Source organism: Oryctolagus cuniculus, chromosome 10 (assembly GCF_051225735.1).
Source record: "Oryctolagus cuniculus isolate XC-2025 breed Fujian yellow rabbit chromosome 10, ASM5122573v1, whole genome shotgun sequence".
NCBI lineage: Eukaryota > Metazoa > Chordata > Mammalia > Lagomorpha > Leporidae > Oryctolagus > Oryctolagus cuniculus.
Window position 1 is genome coordinate 111,815,139 of NC_142876.1, and position 21,146 is coordinate 111,836,284.

A 21,146-nucleotide genomic window follows, 5' to 3' on the forward strand; every position below is an offset into this window, starting at 1 on the left:
GAAGGCTCCCCGCTGCACGGTAAGCGGCCAAGCCAGTCCACCTTAACTGAGCCATCAAGACAAGGATGCCATCACCCAACCCTCGAGTAATCACCCCGTTTTGGCCCACCCCCCCTAGCAGCGGGCCTCCCAACGCTCTCCCAGCGCAAGGCTAATTAGATTGCGGAATGGGCCTAGCCTGAAGTTATCCAACTGGATAATGACAAGCCCAGCGGAAGATGTATTTCCATATAAATGTGCAGAAGGAAATCCAGCATTAACCGGCCTGAAACGTAGGGGATGCATTTTAACACCTCATCTATCACGCTGCCAACATCTCTCTTTGGGCACTTACCTCACTCCCCTGGGGTCACTGCAGAGCCTGCTGTATCCAGCCAGCTGGGCCCAGGGGCTCTGAGAGGCCCCCAGCCCTCCTGCTCTGCAGAGGCTCACAATCAACTAGTGTGCCTGCAGGCAGGGACGGGGGAGGAGCAGTGCGTGCAGCCCGCAGTCCCCGGTGCAGAAGGGCACGTGCCTGTCCCCCATGGCAGCCTGGCCCTGTCAACGGCAGCCCCTGCCCCCACTCACTCCCACTGTCCTCCTCCTAGCCTCCCTGCAGAGCCCACGTGCCAGGACCAAGCTCCACTCAGCTCCCCGCCTCTGCTGAGCGACCGCCCTGGGGTGGGCTCCTCCCACTCCTCCAGTCCCTGCGGTTATCCGGTTATCCCAGGGAAGATGCCCTAGCTGGCTTTGTGCAGGCACACAACAATGGCCCCCGCGCCAACAACAGTATCACATCGCAAAGCAGAGTTTCCCCTGGACCTCTGCAGACTCAATCCAGTCTTGCTCTGCATACAGCTGTTTTCTGGGCTGCAAGACCCCCAAGAACAGGGACCCCGGGACACAAGGATGGTGGCCACACACCATCGATGGATGGCGGTCATCTGTGGTCCCTACTTAACTGCTTAGGGTGTTGTTGACCTTTGTTTGAACTTCCCACTGCAGTCCCAGCTCCCAGCCCTGGGTTCTCACTGAGGTTGAGCATCCAAACAACACTAACAGCCTCCAGGTTTGCAAATCCGAAGAGCAACACAGAACTCTTCATGTAGGATGGCAGAGCCTTTCCCAAGTGCCCCAAACCCTCATTTCTAACTACAGTCAGGTCAGGGCCAGCCAGATCGCCAGGGCTGTGCGATCTCTCATTGTGAAACACACACGCATCATGAAGCAGGAACAATTTATCCACACAGGTTAACCGATTTTAACAGAGGGGCCACCCTGAACCTCCCACCTACTGAAGACACAGAAGGTCACCAACATTCCAGTGTCACCAACGTGGTGTGGGCTTTCTAGGCCCCCAGGGAGGAACCAACGGTCCCCAGTTTTGTCATCTCTGCTTTTCTTTGTAGCTTAACCACCCCTGTGTGCAGCAAGGTAACAACCTGCTGGCTGGCACCCGCACTTGAACTTCCATGTCAACAGACTCACCATGGCACTTTCCTGGGTTCTTCTCCTATGCTTTGGGGACTCATCTGCACCGCTGGGGCCCTGCTCACTACCACATCCTACTCCGCGGTAAGGCTATTCTCTAACTTACCTCCCCACCTCCCACCGAGGGCCACTCGGGTCGTTTCTGGTTGGGCCTGTGTCTCCTAGTACTTGAAGGCCTGGTAATGCCAGACCCTCAGCTACGCGGATGAACAGGCGTGAAACGGCATGCCCACCCCAGTCCCAGCTCCCAGCCCTGGGTTCTCACCGAGGTTAAAGCATCTCCTTGCTCAGGACCGAGCCTTCCAGGCTGTGCTGTCCCGCACCACCATGACTGCTGACATCCTAAAGCCCCCTGCCTGCCTCTCTGCCTGGTGGGCTCCTGCTCATCCTCCAACAGCCAGCACAAAGGGACCCTGGGGGCAACATCACCCCCCTCACCCGGTTCTCCCAGCCCCAACGTCCGTGGTGCCTCTGGGCTGGGGGGACCTGCTCCCTTGTTCTGCCAGCCCAGGAGTCTCCCTCCTTTGCCCTCAGTTACCTGGCAACGCAGCGGCTGCTCCGTGTGCTCCTGGATGGACTGCATCAGGTTTGGAGAAAAGCTTATTGCTTCCAGCATAGAGTGGCTTAGGTGGAAAAAGAGTTTGGGTTTGGACAGGAGGACAGGTATGGACACCTTGCCAACTCTCTGCGCCTCTGACTGGCATAGGGAGTCAGTTCTTGGGGTGCCACCCAACAGGCCATGTCTCTGGGGGCTCCCACCATTGGTCTCCAGCCCCAGGCTCTGAGCCTGCAGCACCGGGTCTCCTGGGCCCCTTGTGCACAGCTGGGACCCCTTTGCTGCCGGCTCCCACCCCTGTACCTCCTCCCCCCACGGCTCTTCACCTCTCCTGCATTTGTTCTTTCCACTCCCGCTGTTCCCACCCCCGGCCCTTATTACCCCAGACCCGAACGAGCGCAACAGCCTCCAGCCCGACGCCCTGCCTCCAGCCTCTCCCACTCCAATCTGTGCTCGCACAGGCTCCATCTTTCCACGGTGCTCACAGCCAAAGTCGCCGGCGGCCCTGCTGGCACGTCCACCTCCTCCCCACCCTGCACCCGGCATAGCCTTTCCACCCCGCACACCTGCTCCACCCACAGGAAGCTCTGCCCTGCAGCCTTCCCACAATGCCCTGGCCACTGGGGCGCCCTGGAGAGTGCAGGCGGCCAGGGGGTGTGCAGTGAGACGACTGTGCACTTGGCGGTCCCTCACACCAGCGAGACAGGCAGGGCCACCTGGCCAGCTCCGAGTCTATCAACTCCCCATTCTCCCGAATTCCTGGCACATCAAACAAGCCATGGGAATTGTCAGGGACCAAGAGTTTGGAAATGGCCAGGAGGGAAGCACAGTCGCACTGGGAGAACAAGACCAAGCCTGATCTCTGGAGAGGCTCATGGAGCCGTGGACGTCTGCAGCCCCAGCACCCGGCTTCCTTGAGCAGCCCGAGACACTGACAGGCAGGCCAATCGCCAGCAGTCAGAAAGCCCGGGACCTGAACTTGGATCCACAGGGCTTAGACTCGGTATTGTACCCACCCCACCCCACCGGCAGAGACACGGGCTCTGAATCCTGGCTCCATCATGCACTGGGATCCCTGGTGCTTGGGTAGCTTCCCCAGCCCGCCCTGCCTCCCTGGGCACACACCTGTGCGTGTGTGCCTGTGCGTTAGCTGAGACGTCATGCAGAAGAGCCTTCGGCCTGCTGGGTCTTACTGCGAGTGCACTGCCTCCAGCCCTTCCTTGGGGTGGGGGGTGCCAATCGACAAAGCCGAACGAATGAACCCAATCCCCAAGTCCCCTTTCAGTCCACAGAGCTGCTTCACAGCTGCCGTCTCATCTCCCAGCTCTGCCACAGCCGGGGGAGGGAATCGGGCTTCCCACAGCCCCGGAACTGCTCATGGGTGCTCGCTAAGGACAATCTTCACAGCATCTACTAAGTCCATGCAAGACTGCTCGTCTGCATGACAATGGTGCACTCACAGGGCACTTGCATGGGCCAGCATTAATATTCCCTAAAAAGCCACGTCGTAAGGCTGCGCGTTCCTGCAAATCCCATTCCTTCCCCCAACCCCAGCCCCCCACCCCCACTGCCACAGGCACACAGTTTTAGGTTGACATGTGGCTGCCCAGATAGAGAACACCTTCCCAGCCTCCCTTGCAGCCGGTATGGCCACATGATTAGTCACGCCACTGGAACACGAGTTCTACGACAGCTACTTCAAACAGTCCGTTTGCCCTAGACTTGCCCTCTTTCTCTTTTCCATGGCCTGGATCACAGCACAGGCTGTGATGAGCTCTGGTCACTGGACCACACCCTGACAGGAGGTGGAGCAAGAAGAAGCCAAGAACCTGGGTCCCCGGGTGACTGCATGGAACAACACAGCAGACCTAGAACTTGCACTGCTCATCTCTAGACTTCTCAGAGAGAAGCAGACCTGTCTTCTGGAAGGCACTACGTGTTGAGGTCTGTTAGGACAGTCAGCCTGCACCTGCTCGACTACAGCCCATTCGTTAATGTGATTGCTCACAGGGGAGGAGCCAGCTGGCCTGGGTGTGAATCCAGCGTCTGTGGCTCCCGAATCCTGGGACTCTGGGCCAGCTCCGGGAACTTCTCCATCTCTTCACGGGGCAGCAGCAAGACCCGCAGTGAGAGCGGAACGACACGGAAGCCCACGCAAAGCCGGCCAGGGCCATCTCCAACTCATCTCCCAGCAGCCGCAGCCCCAGCCGGCTACCATGTGTCACTCACCCTGGAGCACAGGAAGCAGCTCTGACGTGGGTCTCCCGTGTGGCTGGATGTCTTCCTGCCGCAAGTCATCTCGCTGTCATCACATCCATGTTAGCCCAACGATCTCTAACAAGCGTGGCAGGAAGCGCCACCCACACGGGCGGGCCTGGGCACAGGCCAGGAGAGGCGTTCAGGGGCATCTCCCTCGCCTGAGCTCAGAGTCTGCAGAGCTCTCAGGTGCCAGCCCCGCCCCCCAGAACGCCAGAACGGAGCTGCTGCTGTCTGCGGTAACCGCGTCCCACGTGGGCGCCGTCTCCAGTCCCAGCTGCTCCACTGATTCAGCTCCCTGCTAATACACCTGGGAAAGCGGCGGAAGGTTATCCATGGGCTCGGGCCCCTGCACCCACGTGGGAGACCTGGAAGAAGCTCCTGGCTTCAGGCTGACCCAGCTCTGACTATTGTGGCCATTGAGGGAGTGGCCAGTGGAAGGAAGACCTCTGTGTAGAACTCTGCCTTTCAAATAAATAAATCTTAAAAAAAAAAAAAAAAAAAAGTCAACAGAGAGGAAAGAAGAGCAATGTTTCCCAGTGCAAAGGGCTAAGGTTTCAGAGCCAAGTACAGACCATGCCAGGTATCCTAACACCTTCACTTCCTCTAAAAAGAAACACCTAAGCTATTTTTCAAAATTTTCATAATAAACACGTTGTATTTCTAAGATGCACAACTTTAACAAGACTTACTAGCAACATTGCTTTCCCTGCAGAAGCTGATGCTCACCACAGCAGCGGGAAGCCCACCGCGCTGACGGCGGCAGCCCTGCCGGGACGAGCAGGAGGAAGCCGGCCCCAGGCCCGCATGGCCATCAGCCTCATGCTCCTTCAAGAACACAGCCCCTGGGTGCTTGTCTGGGCCGGAGCCAGCTCAGGCTCTGGGCACCCATCGGGGTTACATGAAGCTCCTACCTTTACGGGACTCCCAGCACAAGAGCGGAAGAACTGGCAAACGGAACCCTGCGGAGAAAAACACGCCAGGGCCGGGGGGTGGAGGGACGCTCTGGCCCGCCCGCAGCACGCCGACGACTCGCTTTTCAGCCCGCGAGGTCAGGGAGCTGGGAGAGCCGGGGGGAGGTGGGGGGCATGCCCTCACGCAGCTGCAAGCCTTGGTCACTGCAAATGAGATGCAGACAGGAGCCGAGCGCAAGGCCGCTGCTTCTCTTAGCAGCCCGACAACCCCGGGCCCGAAATGCAGTAACCAGCACAACCGACATCCCGGATTCCCTAATTAAGCTTAATTATCCTCTCCCACATCTTCCCTTCCTCCAGCAATCTCTTAGAGGTGCAGAAAACATGTCAGCTGCGGTGAAATGAGATGGATAATTGCCTCACATCAGCTAGGTTAGCAACTCAGATGGAAATTACAACTCCTGAGCGCCAGAGAGCTCCTGCCTCAAAACCAGTCCCCTCCACTTCGGGGATGCAACCTCCAGGAATGATCTATTTTTAATCGAAAAGCCGTTCTGCAGGGGGCGGGGCGCTGAAGTCCTGCATTAGCATGCGCGCTGGCCTCTGGACGGCAGGACCCTGGCCAGCTCCGAGGAGACTCGGACGCCAAGGGCTCCCTGGGGACTGCATCCGGAGCAGTGTGTGCAGTTGGCCTTCTGGGAAATCAGGAATGGGCCATGGAGGGCACTTGTAGGACGGGCCATTAATGAAGGGCTTCACAGCTGTCCCGAGGTTCGGGAAATAACACCCAAGGGGCCCCGATGGGCGGTGGGACAGAGAATGCTGAGCTCTCTCTCTCCCAGGCCCAAGTCCCTCTTTCCCTACATCAGTGTTGGCTCTTGTTCCAAACAGCAGATGCCCACGGCCAGGCCACCTGCGAGAGCAAAGGGAAGGGGGTGCTCTGACCTCCAGCTCTTGCCCCAAAATTCTCCCAGGGGCCAACGCAACGCCCGCGGGCTCGGGCCGCAGGTGCCGCTATCTACATAACGGCAGGGAGCTAGACTACCAGTCCCTGGGAGGAAGGACAGAGAGGCTCAACACTTAGGAGCAGGCGTGACAAAACCCCAGGGGTGCAGGGCACCCAGCAGAGGTGTGGGGTCAGCACATTAAATAACTTCCAAGGGGCACAGGAGGAGGCTGCCTGTTCCCAGCTCAGCCCGTGCCACGCCTGTGAGGACGTGTGAGCATGGCAGGCCGATGCCGACCTCTCCACCGCCGGCTCATCTGCATTTCCAGGCTGGCGAGAGGCCTCTGAGCTCGGGGCTCTTTGGCAAGGCCCCATGGACAGCTGGGATTCAGCACCAGCGTTCTGTTTCTGTCTCGGGATCACCTTCCATTTACGGCACCTGCTGGGAGACTGGCTTTCCACTTCCTGTGTTAGAATCAAGTTTCTCCTTTAAATAGATCTAAGGTGAAAAAAAAAAAAAAAAAAGAAGAAAGAAAGAAAGAGAGAAAGTGGGTTGATTCAACTAAAACTGTGAGGCACTTACAAGAGCCCCAGACAGAAGCACGGCACGTGGACGCCCAGGCTTTGGGGAAAGGGACGCGGAGCCGAGCGCGAGTGCGGCCAGCAGCACGCCGTGGAGCCCGAGGAGACACAGTCCCAGGCCTCGGCCCGTCGCCAGCCAGCAGGCTCCTGTCCAGACCCGGCTTTCGTGTCCCCCTGCTCCAAGCCCTCCTGCCACCCCGGGAGAGTCAGCTGACCCCACTCATCCCACTTGGTCCGCAGCTCCTCCCACGGCCAGCGAGGCCTGCAGTAAGGAGTGTGGGGGCCCGGGGCTGGTGCACCTCAGTTTCCCCACTGTTGAGCCCAGGGACTGCACTAGATGCTCTCTGGGGTGCCCTCCACCCTCTCAGCGTCTGTGCCCAGAGCAGTAGTTAGTCCTGGGTGGTCACTGGTGCTGCTGAGTTTAGTTTCTCTCTCACACATGCACACAGCCGATCTCCTTGGCAACACCCAAACAGACTAACTTCAGATGAGCAAAGGAAGGTCAGGCCCTTTGCATGAGGGAGAAACGGCCACAGTTGGGCCAGGCCAAGGCGCCCTTGCGAGGCACCAGGAGAAAGAGGGCGAGGGTCCCCCGGGGGCTCTACAGACGCCCCAGGCCCTGGAAACCACCCCCGTGTGTCCCCCAGGCACAAGGCAGGCAGCCCAGACTCTGCCGGGAGGGAGGTGCGCAGAGGGCCCTGGGGAAAGCCCCTCCCCGAGCCCCCCGAGGAGGCGTTGCTGGGCAGAAGGCCCCATGCCACGGGGGAAGCCACGGGCGCTGCTGCAGGCAGCTGGGCTCCGTCTTATGTAACGCGTTTTTTTTCCCTGGAAGAACAGCCTGAACTTCCCGGGCCTGCAGATGGCTCCAAGTTCTTCTGGGTGGTGAAATGCCAAGTGGATGGCAGCGAGCGACCAGGAACGGACCGAGAGCGCAGGGGCGCTGGGGCAGGCGGAGGGAGGAGTGCAAGGGGCCAACCAACGGCCCCAATCTGAACGACACGGCCGGGCCTCGGAGCTCCCTGATACCCGGGAAGGGCAGCCGCGGCCAGGCCGGCATCGTCAGAGCAGGTGCTGGACTGGGACCCCGGCTGTTCTTCCTTCACCCAGCCTCGTGGCGCCTCAGTCTTCTCATCTGTGAAACGGGGCTCCCATGCCCACCTCCCAGGGCGGCTGTGTGCACCGAGAGTCATCGGTTGCACGAGGCTGGTTACGTGCACAGTGTTCTGTATGTTTCCACGAGGCAGAGCTGGGCGTGGGGGATGATGGTGCTTTCAAAGCAAGCAGATCTGAGCTCCAGTCCTGGCTCTGCCGCCTTTCAGCACGTGGCTTTCTCACCAGCGCGAGACTCTGATTCTCACGCTGGTCACTTTCACGTGACTCGGGGAAGGGACACAACAGGGCAGGCGTGGGCTTGGGCCTTCCTGAAGCCGGGTTTCCGTCTCCCTTTCCAAAGGCAGTGCAAGCTGACTGAGAAACTGGGTGCAAGAGTAGTTCAGAAGGGCAGGAATTCAAGATCTGCACCTCTCTGCAGTCCTCCGGGGCTGAGCCAGGGACATCAGCCAGGCCTCCTCGCCAGCTCATGCCTGGTGCCTCAGTGGTACCGGAGCCAAACAACGCCCATCGCTGGTGTCGTGTTCTCATTTCTGAATGCACCAAAAGTCCAGGCAGTGCACGAGCACGGGACTGTGAGGGTCCCTCCTCCGAGAAGCTTTCCAGTCACTCCAGGCAAACTACAAGGTCAAGGCCCCAGACCCCGGCACATGCCTGCCTGAGTTTCTCCTTGTCCTGCGAGCCCTTGGAAGTCAGGGACTATGGGGTCTTAATGATGTCTCCACGCAAGGTCGGTTGGGTTGGTAAACAGCAGATACGTGTTGAATGAGGCAGATGGAAGGAAGATGGGTGGATGGGTGGACAGGTGGATGAACAGCTATGCGGGCAGGTGCATGGAATGCATGCGATGACGGGCTGATGAGGGGATGGGTAGACAGATGGCTGGGTGCACGGCTGCGTGGATGGGTGGCAGATGCATGGAAGGTAGGCAGGACGGACAGATGGGTGGGTGGAAGGAAGCAGAGATGAGTGTTCACCGCTATGCATTCGTCTCCTCCCGGCAGATGCTGCAGAACCCCCTGGGCCGCTCTTGCTGGGACCTGGAAGCTTGGGGGCCAGAGGCCACTCAACACCCAGCCTGCTTCTCTCTCGAGGGAGCCCCTGATGCATCCTGGGAAGGTTGTCATGAAACCACCCTCACAGCACCTTCTCCCCTCACCCCTGCCTTTAGCTGACACCACCCAAGAGAGGGCCAGGAGGAGACTCCCAGGCCAGCTGCTGGCCCAGGGAGCCTGTGGCCCCATCCCCAGGGTCCCCTCCTCTGCACCTTCTACTTCTGCACCCCTCAGCCGGGGAAGGAAGCCTCTGCTCTCTTTCCCGTCTTAACGCCAGCACCCTCCCTCTGCCCTCACAGGAAAGGCCAAACAAGGCACACAAGGCCCTCTCCAGCCACAGCCCCTGCGCTGCAGCTCTTGGCCTGTTCCTTGAGGGCCTTCAGATGCTGGCCAGTCCACAGCACGTTTCCCTTTTCTGTCCGGATCCCGTCACCCTGGGGGATCTGGCTCAGGGACAGGGTTCTCCAGTGCCTTCCACACAACCGCTCCTTTTAGAACATGCTGGAAACACAGCAGGGCAGCGTAAAACCACCCACGCGACACCACAAGCCCGAGATGACCCCAACGCGTGCGTCCAGTCTCTGTTCCCACGGTTGCCTGTCTAATCAGGTGTTGATCACAGGTCCCACGATGCACCACGGCTGGAGGTCCCAGGTCTCCAGGGCGATGCTGGACACAGGCCGCGAGATGGATGTGCTTGTCTTGTTTCTGAGCTCAGAGGACAGGCAGCTGGGAGTGTGAGGGCCCGGTGGGCATTTCACAGATCCCGTTCTCCAGCCTGTAGAAGGACTATACTCTGTGGGCGGTTTTTTGCTTAATTCGAGGTCTCGTTCTAAGTCTGCTCAGGTTTTCCATTTCTTCTTGAGTCAGTTTTGATAGTCTGCATCTTTCTAGAATTTTGTCCATGCCATCTAAATTGTCCAGCGTACTGGCATCCCATTGTTCACAGCATGCCTTGTCCGATTCTTCTTATTTCTGAAGTTTATAGTAAGGTCCCATTTTATTCCTGATCCGAATTATTTATTTTTTTCTTGATCACTCTGGCTAAGGATTTGCCGGTTTTGTTGACATTTTCAAAGCACGGACTTGCAGGTTTCTTTGCTCTATTATTCCTCGCGAAGTTCTGCCGTCATCTTCATGAGTTCCTTCCTTCTGCTCGCTTCAGGCTTAACTTTCTCCTCGTTTGCCCGTGCCCTGAAGTGGACAGACGTTTGCATCTCGGGACTTGCTGGGAGGCAGACCCAGGGTGAGGACAGCCGGGAGGTCTCTCTTGGACCCTGAACCCAAGAACGGGGCGGTAACTCCAGCCCCAGCTCTTACACAGCCTATGAAAATGGCTTTTTTCCCTCTCCTCCGGTCTGTCTTACCAAAAAAAAAAATTATCTCCCATCTCCAATGTGACCGTTTCCGGACCCACGATGCTTCTCAGCTGTGACGGAGTGCACCACCCACGCTCACGGGCTCCTGTGCCGCAGGGCTCGGTCCTGTGAGGTTTGCTCCGAGGGGCCCAGGCTATGGCACCAGGCCCTGGGTTCCCTCTCCACCTGTGAACTCTGTCAGGCTTTCCCCTTGGGGTCTCCAGGTGGCTGCCCAGGGGTCCCCCGGCAGAGCCCCTTCCGAGGAGCAGGGCGCCGGTCTCCCGCCACAGGGCCCTGGGGAATGCTTCCTGACCCGTGACTCACGTCGCAGCTGCGGTGGGGGAGGGAAAGTGAGACAGGCTCTGCCCGGCACCCGGCTAGGCTGGGACCAAGGCCTGCTCGGGCCCTGGCGGCAGCCCCACGGTTCTCCAGCATCCCCAGTGCCTTTGCCTGGCTGGGCCCCCTGCCTAGGATGCCTCTCCTCCTCCTGCTCCCACGTGCCCCTGGCCCACTCTGGGGCTCAGTTCAAGCCTCGGCAGCCCAAGCATTCACCACCCACACCCACCACATTCAGATATGCGTCTGGCTGAAGGCTGAAAGCCTCAGAACACAGGCATGGATCTTTCTCACGTCAGCTGACGCCCATTTGCAGGCCAACCCAAGGTCGGTTCAGCTGTTCCACCAAGGACTCAGCTGTCCCTGACGATGTCCTCTGCTCTCTGTGCTCGTGGCCTTGTCCTCTCGGGAATGCAAGCTGCACCTATGTGCTGCCCGCATCCCCCGGGCAGGAAACAGGGGGTGAGCGGAACGGGGCAGAGAAAGAGACGCCCCGCAACTTGCTCTCTCTTGCCTTTCAGGGTGGAGCTAAAATCCTGGAATGCTCCAGAAACTTCCGTCTCGTTAGCCTCCACCAGGTTCTGTGGCCAGTCCTGGCTGCAAACGATACTAAAAAATAAAGAGAAGCTGAGCCGGCGCCGCGGCTCACTAGGCTAATCCTCCGCCTTGCGGCTCCGGCACACAAGGTTCTAGTCCCGGTCGGGGCGCCGGATTCTGTTCCGGTTGCCCCTCTTCCAGGCCAGCTCTCTGCTGTGGCCAGGGAGTGCAGTGGAGGATGGCCCAAGTGCTTGGGCCCTGCACCCCACGGGAGACCAGGAGAAGCACCTGGCTCCTGCCATCGGATCAGCGCGGTGTGCCGGCCGCAGTGCGCCGGCCGCGGTGGCCATTGGAGGGTGAACCAACAGCAAAGGAAGACCTTTCTCTCTGTCTCTCTCTTTCACTGTCCACTCTGCCTGTCAACAAATAAAAAAAATAAAAAAATAATAATAAAAAAAGAAAGGGAAGCTGATCGTGAGTCATAACCCGGGGACAGACGTTAGCAGGAGAGAAGGGGGTGGCCCCAGAGGGAGGGTAACTCCTGGGCCTGCACTGGGCCCAGCCTCTGTGCACAGTCTATTCCTGGCACGCACCCATCTGCATCTGCTGCCAGCTGCCCAGTGGGGGATTCTGAGCCTGGGTGGCCTTGGACGCAAGGCATCAAGGCACAGGATGACCTCCCGGCCAGCTCACGGCCGGCCGCGACGCCCACTGTGAGACCACAGGGAGGCACGGGTGTGCAAAGGCAGGCTTTACAGAGTCAGCCCCAGGCAGCCTTGCGACATGTGACCGCTCGTTTTGAATGTGGCAGGCTGTGACCAATGCCCAGCCCCGCGCGACCCCGACTGCAGCCTCTGCACAGAGGCCGCGATCCCTCCACACCCGGCTGTCATGCACGGAACCAGCAGCACAGAGTGAGGACCCTCGGGGGTCACCATGTTCCTTAGACTCCAGTTTCAAAGAATCCCTGCCATTCTCAGAGCGTACCAGGCTCCCCTTCCCAGCTCGCTGCTTGGAAAGCCCCTTCCGCCCCCAAGACTCAGCTTAAACTTCTCTCTGAAACCCCAACACAGAACCCACGGCCCTCGCGAGGAACGCCCACGGCACTTGGCACCACCTCCCTGACAAATGTTCGCTGACATCTTCAAAGGCAGGGACAGAGCCACTTTGTTCCTGTGTCACCAAACTGGAAGCAGACCCGGCCCATACGGGGGTGCTCGTGCGACGGGCGGCTCAGAACGCGCATGGGCAGGAGGGTGCAGCGTGCGTGTGCACCTCCACTGCTGAGCAGCACAAGCTGAGGCCACACCCAGAGCTCATTTCACGCCTGCGGAGCCATCCCCGCCCCCCAGATTCTGGCACCCACCCTGATCCCTCTGCTAAGATGGGGAGCACCTAGGGTGCGGCGCCCACGCCACCCGTCTGCGTGCCCGTGCAGTTTCCCTCCAAATTAAACTGGCTGAGACACAGAACCACCTAGAACCTCAAGGGATCACCTGTAGAGACAGATGTGTCTGAGGTTCCTTGTTTTGGGCCAGGCCTGCCACTCTGCGAGAGGGAAGGCCTGGAGGAGACAGAACAAAACCTAAATGGGAATTCTGCCCCCAAAGCAGCTCAGAGAGGCAACCCATCCTGGAGTCACAAAAATGTAAAAGAGCTCCGGGAACTCTCTGGAAGGTCTAAGAGTCGGAAACTGGTCTAAAGTAGTTCAGGCAGAGGCAGGAATAAGGTTTTATCTGGGATCTGAACTCTTAGTTCCAAGAGTTTTTTGCCCCATGGAAGACACCATAAATAGCAACAAAGTATTTGCCACGCCTTGCTCTTGGGCCCACAGGCTGCCTTGGGCTGGCCACTAGACTTGCTTTCTTTTTTTTTTTTTTTCCTTTTAAGATTTATTTATTTAGGCCGGTGCCGCAGCTCAGTAGGCTAATCCTCCGCCTTGCGGCGCCAGCACCCCGGGTTCTAGTCCCAGTCAGGGCGCCGGATTCTGTCCCGGTTGCCCCTCTTCCAGTCCAGCTCTCTGCTGTGGCCCGGGAGTGCAGTGGAGGATGGCCCAAGTCCTTGGGCCCTGCACCCCATGGGAGACCAGGATAAGTACCTGGCTCCTGGCTTAGGATCAGCGCGGTGCGCCAGCCGCGGTGGCCATTGGAGGGTGAACCAACGGCAAAAGGAAGACCTTTCTCTCTGTTTCTCTCTCTCTCACTGTCCACTCTGCCTGTCAAAAAAAAATTTATTTATTTATTTGAAAGTCAGGGTTACAGAGAGAGAGAGAGAGGTAGAGGCAAAGGCAAGAGAGAGAGAGACAGTAAGATCTTCCATCCACTGGTTCACTTCTCAGATGGCTGCAACGGCTGGCGCTGGGCCAGGCTGAAGCCAGGAGCCAGGAGTTTCATCTGGGTCTCCCATGTAGGTGGAAGGGGTCCAAACACTTGAGCCATCTTCCACTGCTTTTTTCCAGGCCATTGCAGGGCACTGGATTGGAGCAGCTGGGACCCCAAGTGGTGCCCACATAGGATGCTGGCCTTGCAGGGGGCAGCTTTACCCAGCATGCCACACGGCGGCCCCTCCAGACTCACTGTGACCCCCAGTATCGACACACTTGACACAAGCAGAGACTTCCAAAGCACTCCTAGCATTTGCTGCTATGCTACTCCCGACCTGGGCTGATCTGATCAAGGAACAGAGTGCACCTGGAGAACGGAGGTGATCCCACCAACAGCCTCATGCCAGACACTGTTCAAGATCAGCAAGCACCTCACTGGCCTGCCGGCGCCCACAGATCAAGTCCGAGCCCCACCAGGAGCGGCAGAAGACCCGCCCCGCTGAGCCCAGCACAGAATCAGGTTCAGGAACAGCTGACGGGTTACTTGAGCACCCCAGACAGCTCTGCCAGGGAATGGCGGGACGGCACCCTAGCTACGGTCTCCTTCCTGGCACCACAAACATTTCCATAGATCCCCCAACACACAGGCAGGACCACAGGAGAAAATCACAGCTTCAGACACGGGCCACTGAGTGGGGACGGGTGGTTCCGTGAAGCCTTGTGGAGTGGATCCCGGCCAACAGAGTGAAAGGCTGTCCAGCCCTCCGCCCGGTGCCGTGGAGTCGGCCGTGCAGGAAAGCGTCTCATTACGCTATGCGTTCACGCAGAAAGAATTTCACCGCTGCCGACTGACTTCCCCGTGGCTTCGCTGCCTTTGCTCTATAAACAAAGCAGCCAGCCTTGTCTTAGTTTATGGAGGAGTCTGCAGTGTCCATGAATCAGAGCTGTGATTTGACTGCTGCAGGGGAAACAAACGGCCTGGCGACGGAAAGCCAGGCAACTCCGGGGAGCGCGGCCACGGCGGGACGTGTAGAAATCACCAGGGCTTTCACTCCAGGTCTCCTCCACAGATGTCTGCCGCAGGGTGGAGGGAGCCAAGGACAGTGGTGAGCCACAGACACACCCAGCACGTGGTCCCCACTGCCCACCAGGGGGAGGAAGGCGGAGGCGGCCAGAGTTCAGACTCGGCAGGGAGTGTTACTGCCGCGTGTCATTCCCCGTGTGCCGGGCGCGGTCCCAGCACTTCGCCCAAAGCCTGCCCAACCAGCCCCTGGGGAAGGGGCTGCCACCCCTCGTTTGAAAGAAGAGAAAAACTGATGTGAACACGATTGGGAAATTTCTCCACAGCATCCAGGGTCTGCTCTTGGCCCTGCCCTGGGAGCTGAGCTCTCCTCCATCCCCAGAAACTGGTTTATAAAGGAGGCGTCAACAGGACCCACAGGTGAGACCTCTCAGACGTCCACACGCAGTGATTTCCTAACTAGAAGGTTCTCATCTCCCGTCCAGCAGGCTGCCAATGGCCTGGGGAGCCCAACTCTCTGACAAGGAGACACCAAGCAGAGGCCACGCAGGGCCCACGGCAGTTTTCTCATTTGCTTCCATCTTTCCCCCTTTCCGGTCTTTTGTCCCTCCCCCTTTCCTCTCTCCTCGAGGGTCCTCTTACCTGCAGCCCCCAGCCCCAGACTCTCACTTTCCCAGAGGTCTCCAGGGCTCTCTGCCTCCCATGTCTCCCCTCCTGCCCACTCCCTTGCACGGGGTCTCCAGGAAGGTCTCCACCATCTGTGAAGTTCACCTGCCCGGCCTCCCGGAGAACCACTGAACTGCCCACACGTGGCAGCCCACGGACCACAGAACCACTTGGCTGGAGACGTGGTCCAGCCAGCGGACTCGGAGGGGAGACAGGGAGCTGCCCCAAGCTGGGCTTCAGCTCGCATCTCTCCAAACGGGCTGGTGGCACAGCAGCAGTGCCTGAGACACAACTCGGCACAGACGAAACACCAGCCCCTGGGAGTGGCCTGAGAATTCCTCTTCACCCTCCGGGCCTCAGTCTTGCCATCTGTTCAATGAGCAGGTTGGCTCTTTCCGCCATCTTGCAGCCGGTGGAGGCCTGCTGGGAACAGGACTTCTAGAAGGAGCCAGGTCTGGGAGATGGTGGTGCGAGGCCACTTTTGCTGGCCATCAGCATCATCGTCTCCGGAACCAAAGAGAGCAAACCGCACTTCTCAAAACTGCAGGTCTTTGTGCCAGGGAAGAAGCAGAATTCTGCTCAGCCAAGAAACATGCCTAAGACAGCCCAGTGCCTGCTGGCGGCAAACGCAACAAAACCGGGGCGACCTGGGAGAGGGGTGCTCTCGGAAACAGGGTTTGTGCCCGATGCCGGAGCAACTTTCCCACGAAGCCCACTGGGTAATGCTGCACCTCACAAGGGTTTAAGATATTGAAAAGCAAATAAACAATGGATTTGTTCTTTGGTTAAAAATAAATAAAAATTAAAAAAAAAAAAAAAGAGGAGGCTGGCCCAGAGCCTGGTCTCCTAGTGGAGAGCCCGACACGTTCTATGGTCCCTCTTCCTTTCCAGGAAGGTACACGCGCTCACCTAGGTCTAACCCCGCGTAGCAGCCGGGAGCCTCTGCAAGTCTCTCTCTCTCGGGCTGCCCAGCGCCCCAGCCGCTGTTTCTCCAGCCCCCTCTCCCTCCCTGTCCCCTTTCCTCCTTCCTTTCCCCCCACTTCTCTCATCCTCTTCCTCACTTCCTCACTCCTTCCCACCTGCCCTCCATCTCAAAGGCTGATAGAGCTCTGACCCAGCAGACACCTCCTGGCCACACACCAAGAATCAGAACAAGCGGCCAGCAGTGGCTGGGGGAGGCCTGGCTCGGGATGTCACCTCGGGGCAGCTGTACGGGCAGTGACCTGTGGCGCGCGGCTCTTCTTGTAGCCCTCAGATGCACAGAGAACAAAGTCACCCCAGTGTCACCCAATGACCGCCAGGGCAGCCCCACCCCCACGCCCTAAGGAGCGAGGCTGTGCGCAATGAACCTCCTACCAAGAAGAACCCTGGGTGACCCGAAAATATGGGACAAGGGTCATCTTGTAATCTCAGCTGTAAAAATCTGCGCGGCAGAAGCCCGTTTCCTCCATTCACACAAAGGCTGGCAGTTTGGTTTGCATCCGCGGACAAAGTGCATCTGGGCCGAAGATCTAAACCCAAAAGGTGCCGGGAACTGGATAAATGGACAACAGCGGACAACGGCTGCCATTCACGAGGCAGCTTATTTTGCGAGTTTTTTCTTAGACTCCACTGCAAAACAAAGCCAGGTCTGAATCTGCAGAACATTCTTAGAGCAACTGGGAGAAATTAGCCCTTAACGAAGCTGCTGGAAAAACCAACCGCAAGAATAGCAGTGGCCCTTCCTCTCCTGCCATCAAAAGATCTTTGCTTCTCCAAGACTTAAAAAAAAAAAAAAAAAAAAAAAAAGGAAGAAAAGAAAAAGCCCAGGAGCAGTGCCCTATTTAATCATAAGACCGTTTTCTATGGTATTACAAAGGCAGAGACAGCAGCAAGAGAAATAACAACTCCCTATGAGAGGAGGAAACTTCTAAAAATAATTAAAATAAGTAAAAGAATACAGAGGTGCTACCGAAAGGCAGTAGGCTGGTTGAAAATGACGTCATGACTCGGAGGAGTGGGGCAGGGTCCGTTTCCTGCGTGTCGGGGGACATGTCACCAAGCAGCAGGTTTCCAGCCTGTGACCCCCACGGCAGACACCCCCACGGAGACAGTGAGTCAGGATTCCTTGCTAAACTTCACGAAAGCCATTGGGGACCGACGTAGACCCACGTTTGCCTGGCGGCGTTTGGAGCGCGGTGCTGTTGGCTGGGCCGGCGCCCCTGGCTGTCGCATCCCACTTGGGGCGCCCGCGTTTCCATCCTGCCAGAGACAACCCCAGGAGGCTAAAGAGAATCCTCCTCCCTGTGCGGGCACCTGCCCCTCCCCATCGCTAGACAAAACGCTGGCAGTCCTCGGCTGCCTCCCTGCACCGGCTCGGTCCACCACCTGCCCCACCCGCTGCTACCTCCTGGAGCGGGGTCTATGCCTCAGCTGGGTCCTCCTGGCCTCCCACCTGGATTCCCACAAACACCCCCACCTGGCGGGTTGTCCAAGACACAGACCTGCGGCTCCTGACGCTACCCTGCTCCTCACACTGTTCTGTTTGCTCCCCGTCCCCTCTGTTCAAGGACACGGGACGAAAAGGGGAGTGGGGGCGCTGCTCACAAGCCAGGGCTGCAGCTGCCTGGGGGGCTCTTTTCCCTGCCCTGCACAAGGCTCTGCATGGCTGAGCAGTAGGCCTGCCCCAGGTCCCTGCCACATCCCGTTGTCACCCTCCACGCGTTTGTCCATCTCCGCACCTTTCTCAGACAGAAGAGGCTTTGCCACCCTCCCCGTGCCCTGGTACCCAGCACAACGCCTGGGCCATGCAACCGGCAGTAAAGAAGGGTTTGCTGACCGCACGTGTTGAGTCGCAGCCTGACAAAGGCTGAGTGCCCAGAGCGGGGTGGGGGGAGTGGGAGGTGCAGAGAGGGGCCCTCGGAGCCTGCCTGAGGGTACCCTGCCCACGCCTCAGCTGCAAGGCCAAGCCAAGGGGGAACTCAGCCATCCTTCTCCCCATGGGGACCACAGAGGGGCTCCTCGAAGGGATGCACACGTTGTGCAAGTCAGCTGCCCTGGGGAGGAGTCGGCCGCAGATGCAAGCAGAGTGGCACCTGCCCCTCGCCCAGGCGGCTCATGCGCACGGGGGCTGTGAGAGCCGACAGGGCCTGTGGGGAGATGGGAGCTTCCCTTCCCGGGCCTTTGTGCACTCAAATCAGAACCAGCAGAAAAATCCCCAGAACGCTGAACACCTCGGGGCGGGGGCGCAGGCACTCCAGACGCTGGCTTGGCCCTGCTTTGAAAACCTGGACGCGTGCCGGCGAGCCGGCCTGATCTTCGAGTGAGAAACATTCCAGGGGCAGAAGGGATGGAAACTGTGTCCAGCCAGATGGTGAGGGTTCTTCCTCTCCCTAGCCTATGGCCACACCCTGGGCTGATGTGAGGAGGCCGTCAGGGGTCTGGGCAGGTGGGCAGATGTTGGGAGCCATCCAGAAAGACCCCAGCTGTGGGGAATGCATCTGCCCCAGGCAGAGGAAGCACCCTGGGATGGTCCTGTCTGACTCTTCCGACAAGGGGGGGTGGTGAAGGGGGTGGCCTCCACAGAGGAAGGGGTGACCCAGGAAAGTGTGGGGCTGACCCAGGGAGCACCGAGAAACCGTGGGAGGGGGGAGCCTGAGCTTACTCATTTTTCATCTACTGACAGCAGCCGTGACTCTGAGAACTTGAGCAGGTTGCAGAATGGCCCCCCTCGCCGGCCCACCCCTCAGGGAGCAGCTCAGCCTGGCGGAGGCGGGGAGGTACCAAGGAGGCAGCCCTGGCGAGGGGTGGCTGCGGGGTGCCTGGAGGGAAGAGCTACCATGGCAAAGCCAGCGAGGTCCCCAGAGGTGGCTTGGTTCTAGGAGGCTTCTGCCAGCGCAGAACTGGATGCGAAACAAAGAGGCAGGGCTCTCTTGGCGCAGGCACGCAGCCCACCTCCCGCCCACCTGGTGCCAGGCCGACCACCACCGTGTGCTCCGCCCTGGCCGTTCAGAACCAAACGAGGACTTCCTTGGAGTCCAAGTCATCATCTGAGGATGGTTTTCAGGCCCCTGCCACCTTCCATGTGGCAATACCATTCAGCCGTCCCCGTGGGCAGCGGATGGTTCAGAGTCACCCAGTCCGTGGACTGAGCTAACAGGTGCTACAGGTGTTCCTCCAGGGCACAAGAGCAGCGTGACCATCCCGGCAGCCCAACCGCCAAGGACAGGCCCCACGGGTCCGTGGAAATCTGGGAGAGAAGCAAAACGGCTGGCGTTCCAGCTGCCTCTGGACAAGTCAGCCGCCAGCCGCCGCGTAATCAGATTCCTCTGTTCTGTTCTTCAGAATGGAGGCAGAACTTTGATCTACCTCCCACTTTCACCATGTTACAAGGAAGCGATTGAGGCGAATTAATTACTCGGTTTCTCTTTACTCTGGGTTGTGATCTCTGCCCTCACCCCAAATGAAACCCCCATCTGTGAAAACAAAACCAGGCCTCCTTCGGGGGCGGGGTTGTTGGGAAGAGCAAGTGCCTGGGAGTGGCCGGGTCTGGGCCAAATCCAGCCACCAAATCCGAGCGGGGCCATCTGGGGCCAAGCATTCTGACTTTGAACCTGCACTTCCTCATGGGGAAACAGGAATAGCAACAAGCCTGTCTCTCACACAGGTGTGATGATAAAATGAGATCGATGGTTCCAGACCCCAGAACAGGTCCCTGGTGCTCAATTTGGAGGAAGCAACTCTGCCGTACCTGAAGTATGCTCTGTTATGACCGTGGACTTCTACTGCAAGGCCATGAACTTGCCAGGTGGAGGGGTGGGCTCTCTCATCCGTGGTGAGCAGACTCAGGCCTCTCTATTCAAACCAGCATTGTGTTTGCTCCTGCAGATCATCGGGGCTACCCCTAGAAGGGCTTCTTGCCTTCCCCGTGTCCTGAGGAGCTTGGTATTGATCGGCGCATGGCCTGCTTCCACGGAGCAGGTTGGGCCGGTTTGCCGACTCGCAGCTGACACCAGCCACAGGCTGCAGCTCTGGGTTGCTGCATCTAGCAAGTGCTCCGAGGAGCAGGGGCCAACTTGTTGACCAGAACCCAACCCAAACGAGAGCCAACTAAGGAAAGCAGGCGTGGGCCTCCCAGGAAAGGTGGTCCATGGACGTCAGATGGCTCCGGGGGGCCCCAGGGCCTCTGTGAGAGAGCGGACACAGCAGCAGGTGCAGAGAAGGGACGTGTGACCGACATTTTCCCTCGGTCAGTAGAGGAGGCCCAGAGAGTTCAGTCTCGTCTTTTTCTCCTCTCCTCTGTCTTCCTAGCTGGGAGAGCCCATGACTAAGCGAGAGAAGAAGCCAACCCTGATGAAGCCCAAAGGGCCCTGGGAGGTGTGGGGTCGGGGTAGGTGGAGGCCCAGGCCCAGGCTATCCGAGGGCTCCCTCTCTCAGAAAAACAGACAGGACGGTGCTATTCAGCTACTGCTGCAAGACGGCAGGTGCAGAGCGGCTGGTCTCAGGTACGCGTACAGCCCAGTCGGCACAAACCTCTATCCCATCCCCTGCCCCTCCCTGCTCTGTCTGCTATGACGGCTCCTCCACGACCCACAGACCTCCCCAAGATCCAGCAACCACAGGGTTAACAGGTAAGGCAGGCCATTGTCAGGAGCCTGCTCAGTGCTACCTGCTCGGGGCTGGTTATGAAATGTTTCGAAGCTTGCCCCTGCCAGATGGATCGCCCCAACCCCAAAAAGGGAGTTCACGGGTCTGCGTCATCTCCAGGGGGGTAGTGCACATGGCCTAGCCATGCGAACCGGGCAGGGCCCCTGACCTCGCCGGCTCCTTCTCTGAGATGAGGGTAGCATGATGGGCAGGGTTCATGGAGCCACAGGCACTAGTGGTTCTGTTGCTATTTCCATGTCGGTCCTTCTGCCCTTAACTTGGTCCGGACCCGCATGTTTCTTCCAAATCCTAGGGTGCTACTGCCTCCCCGGTGCCACTCACTCTCCACTCTGGCTCCGATCGGCGGCCACCCCAGGGCACACGCTGACTG

General features: G+C 58.8%; 1 protein-coding gene and 1 long non-coding RNA gene across 8 annotated transcripts in view; one reads left to right on the forward strand and one right to left on the reverse strand.

The window, feature by feature from the left end:
- The window catches only part of MGLL (monoglyceride lipase), a 95,391-nt gene that overhangs the window by 71,385 nt on the left and 2,860 nt on the right, over positions 1 to 21,146 (reverse strand). The window contains exon 1 of one of the 6 annotated variants that reach the window (XM_089305603.1): positions 5,197 to 5,334. The exons of 3 other annotated variants lie outside the window; for them this stretch is intronic. Coding sequence is in view for 2 of the 3 variants with exons in the window: in XM_089305600.1 (XP_089161726.1) it covers positions 4,256 to 4,324 (69 nt within the window). In the remaining variant the exon portion in view is untranslated. Of the gene's footprint in view, positions 1 to 2,008; positions 2,069 to 4,255; positions 4,340 to 5,196; positions 5,335 to 21,146 lie in introns of those variants that run through there. 2 more of the 6 variants (XM_089305600.1, XM_089305599.1) reach the window with 2 other exon arrangements.
- Positions 5,468 to 15,949, forward strand: LOC149124418 (uncharacterized). Of its 2 annotated transcripts, none has more exons than XR_016214408.1 (2): positions 5,468 to 7,792; positions 8,839 to 15,949. It is a non-coding gene; the product is annotated as an uncharacterized LOC149124418 (long non-coding RNA). The 2 variants fall into 2 exon arrangements; XR_016214409.1 differs by having other exon boundaries at positions 5,468 to 6,991.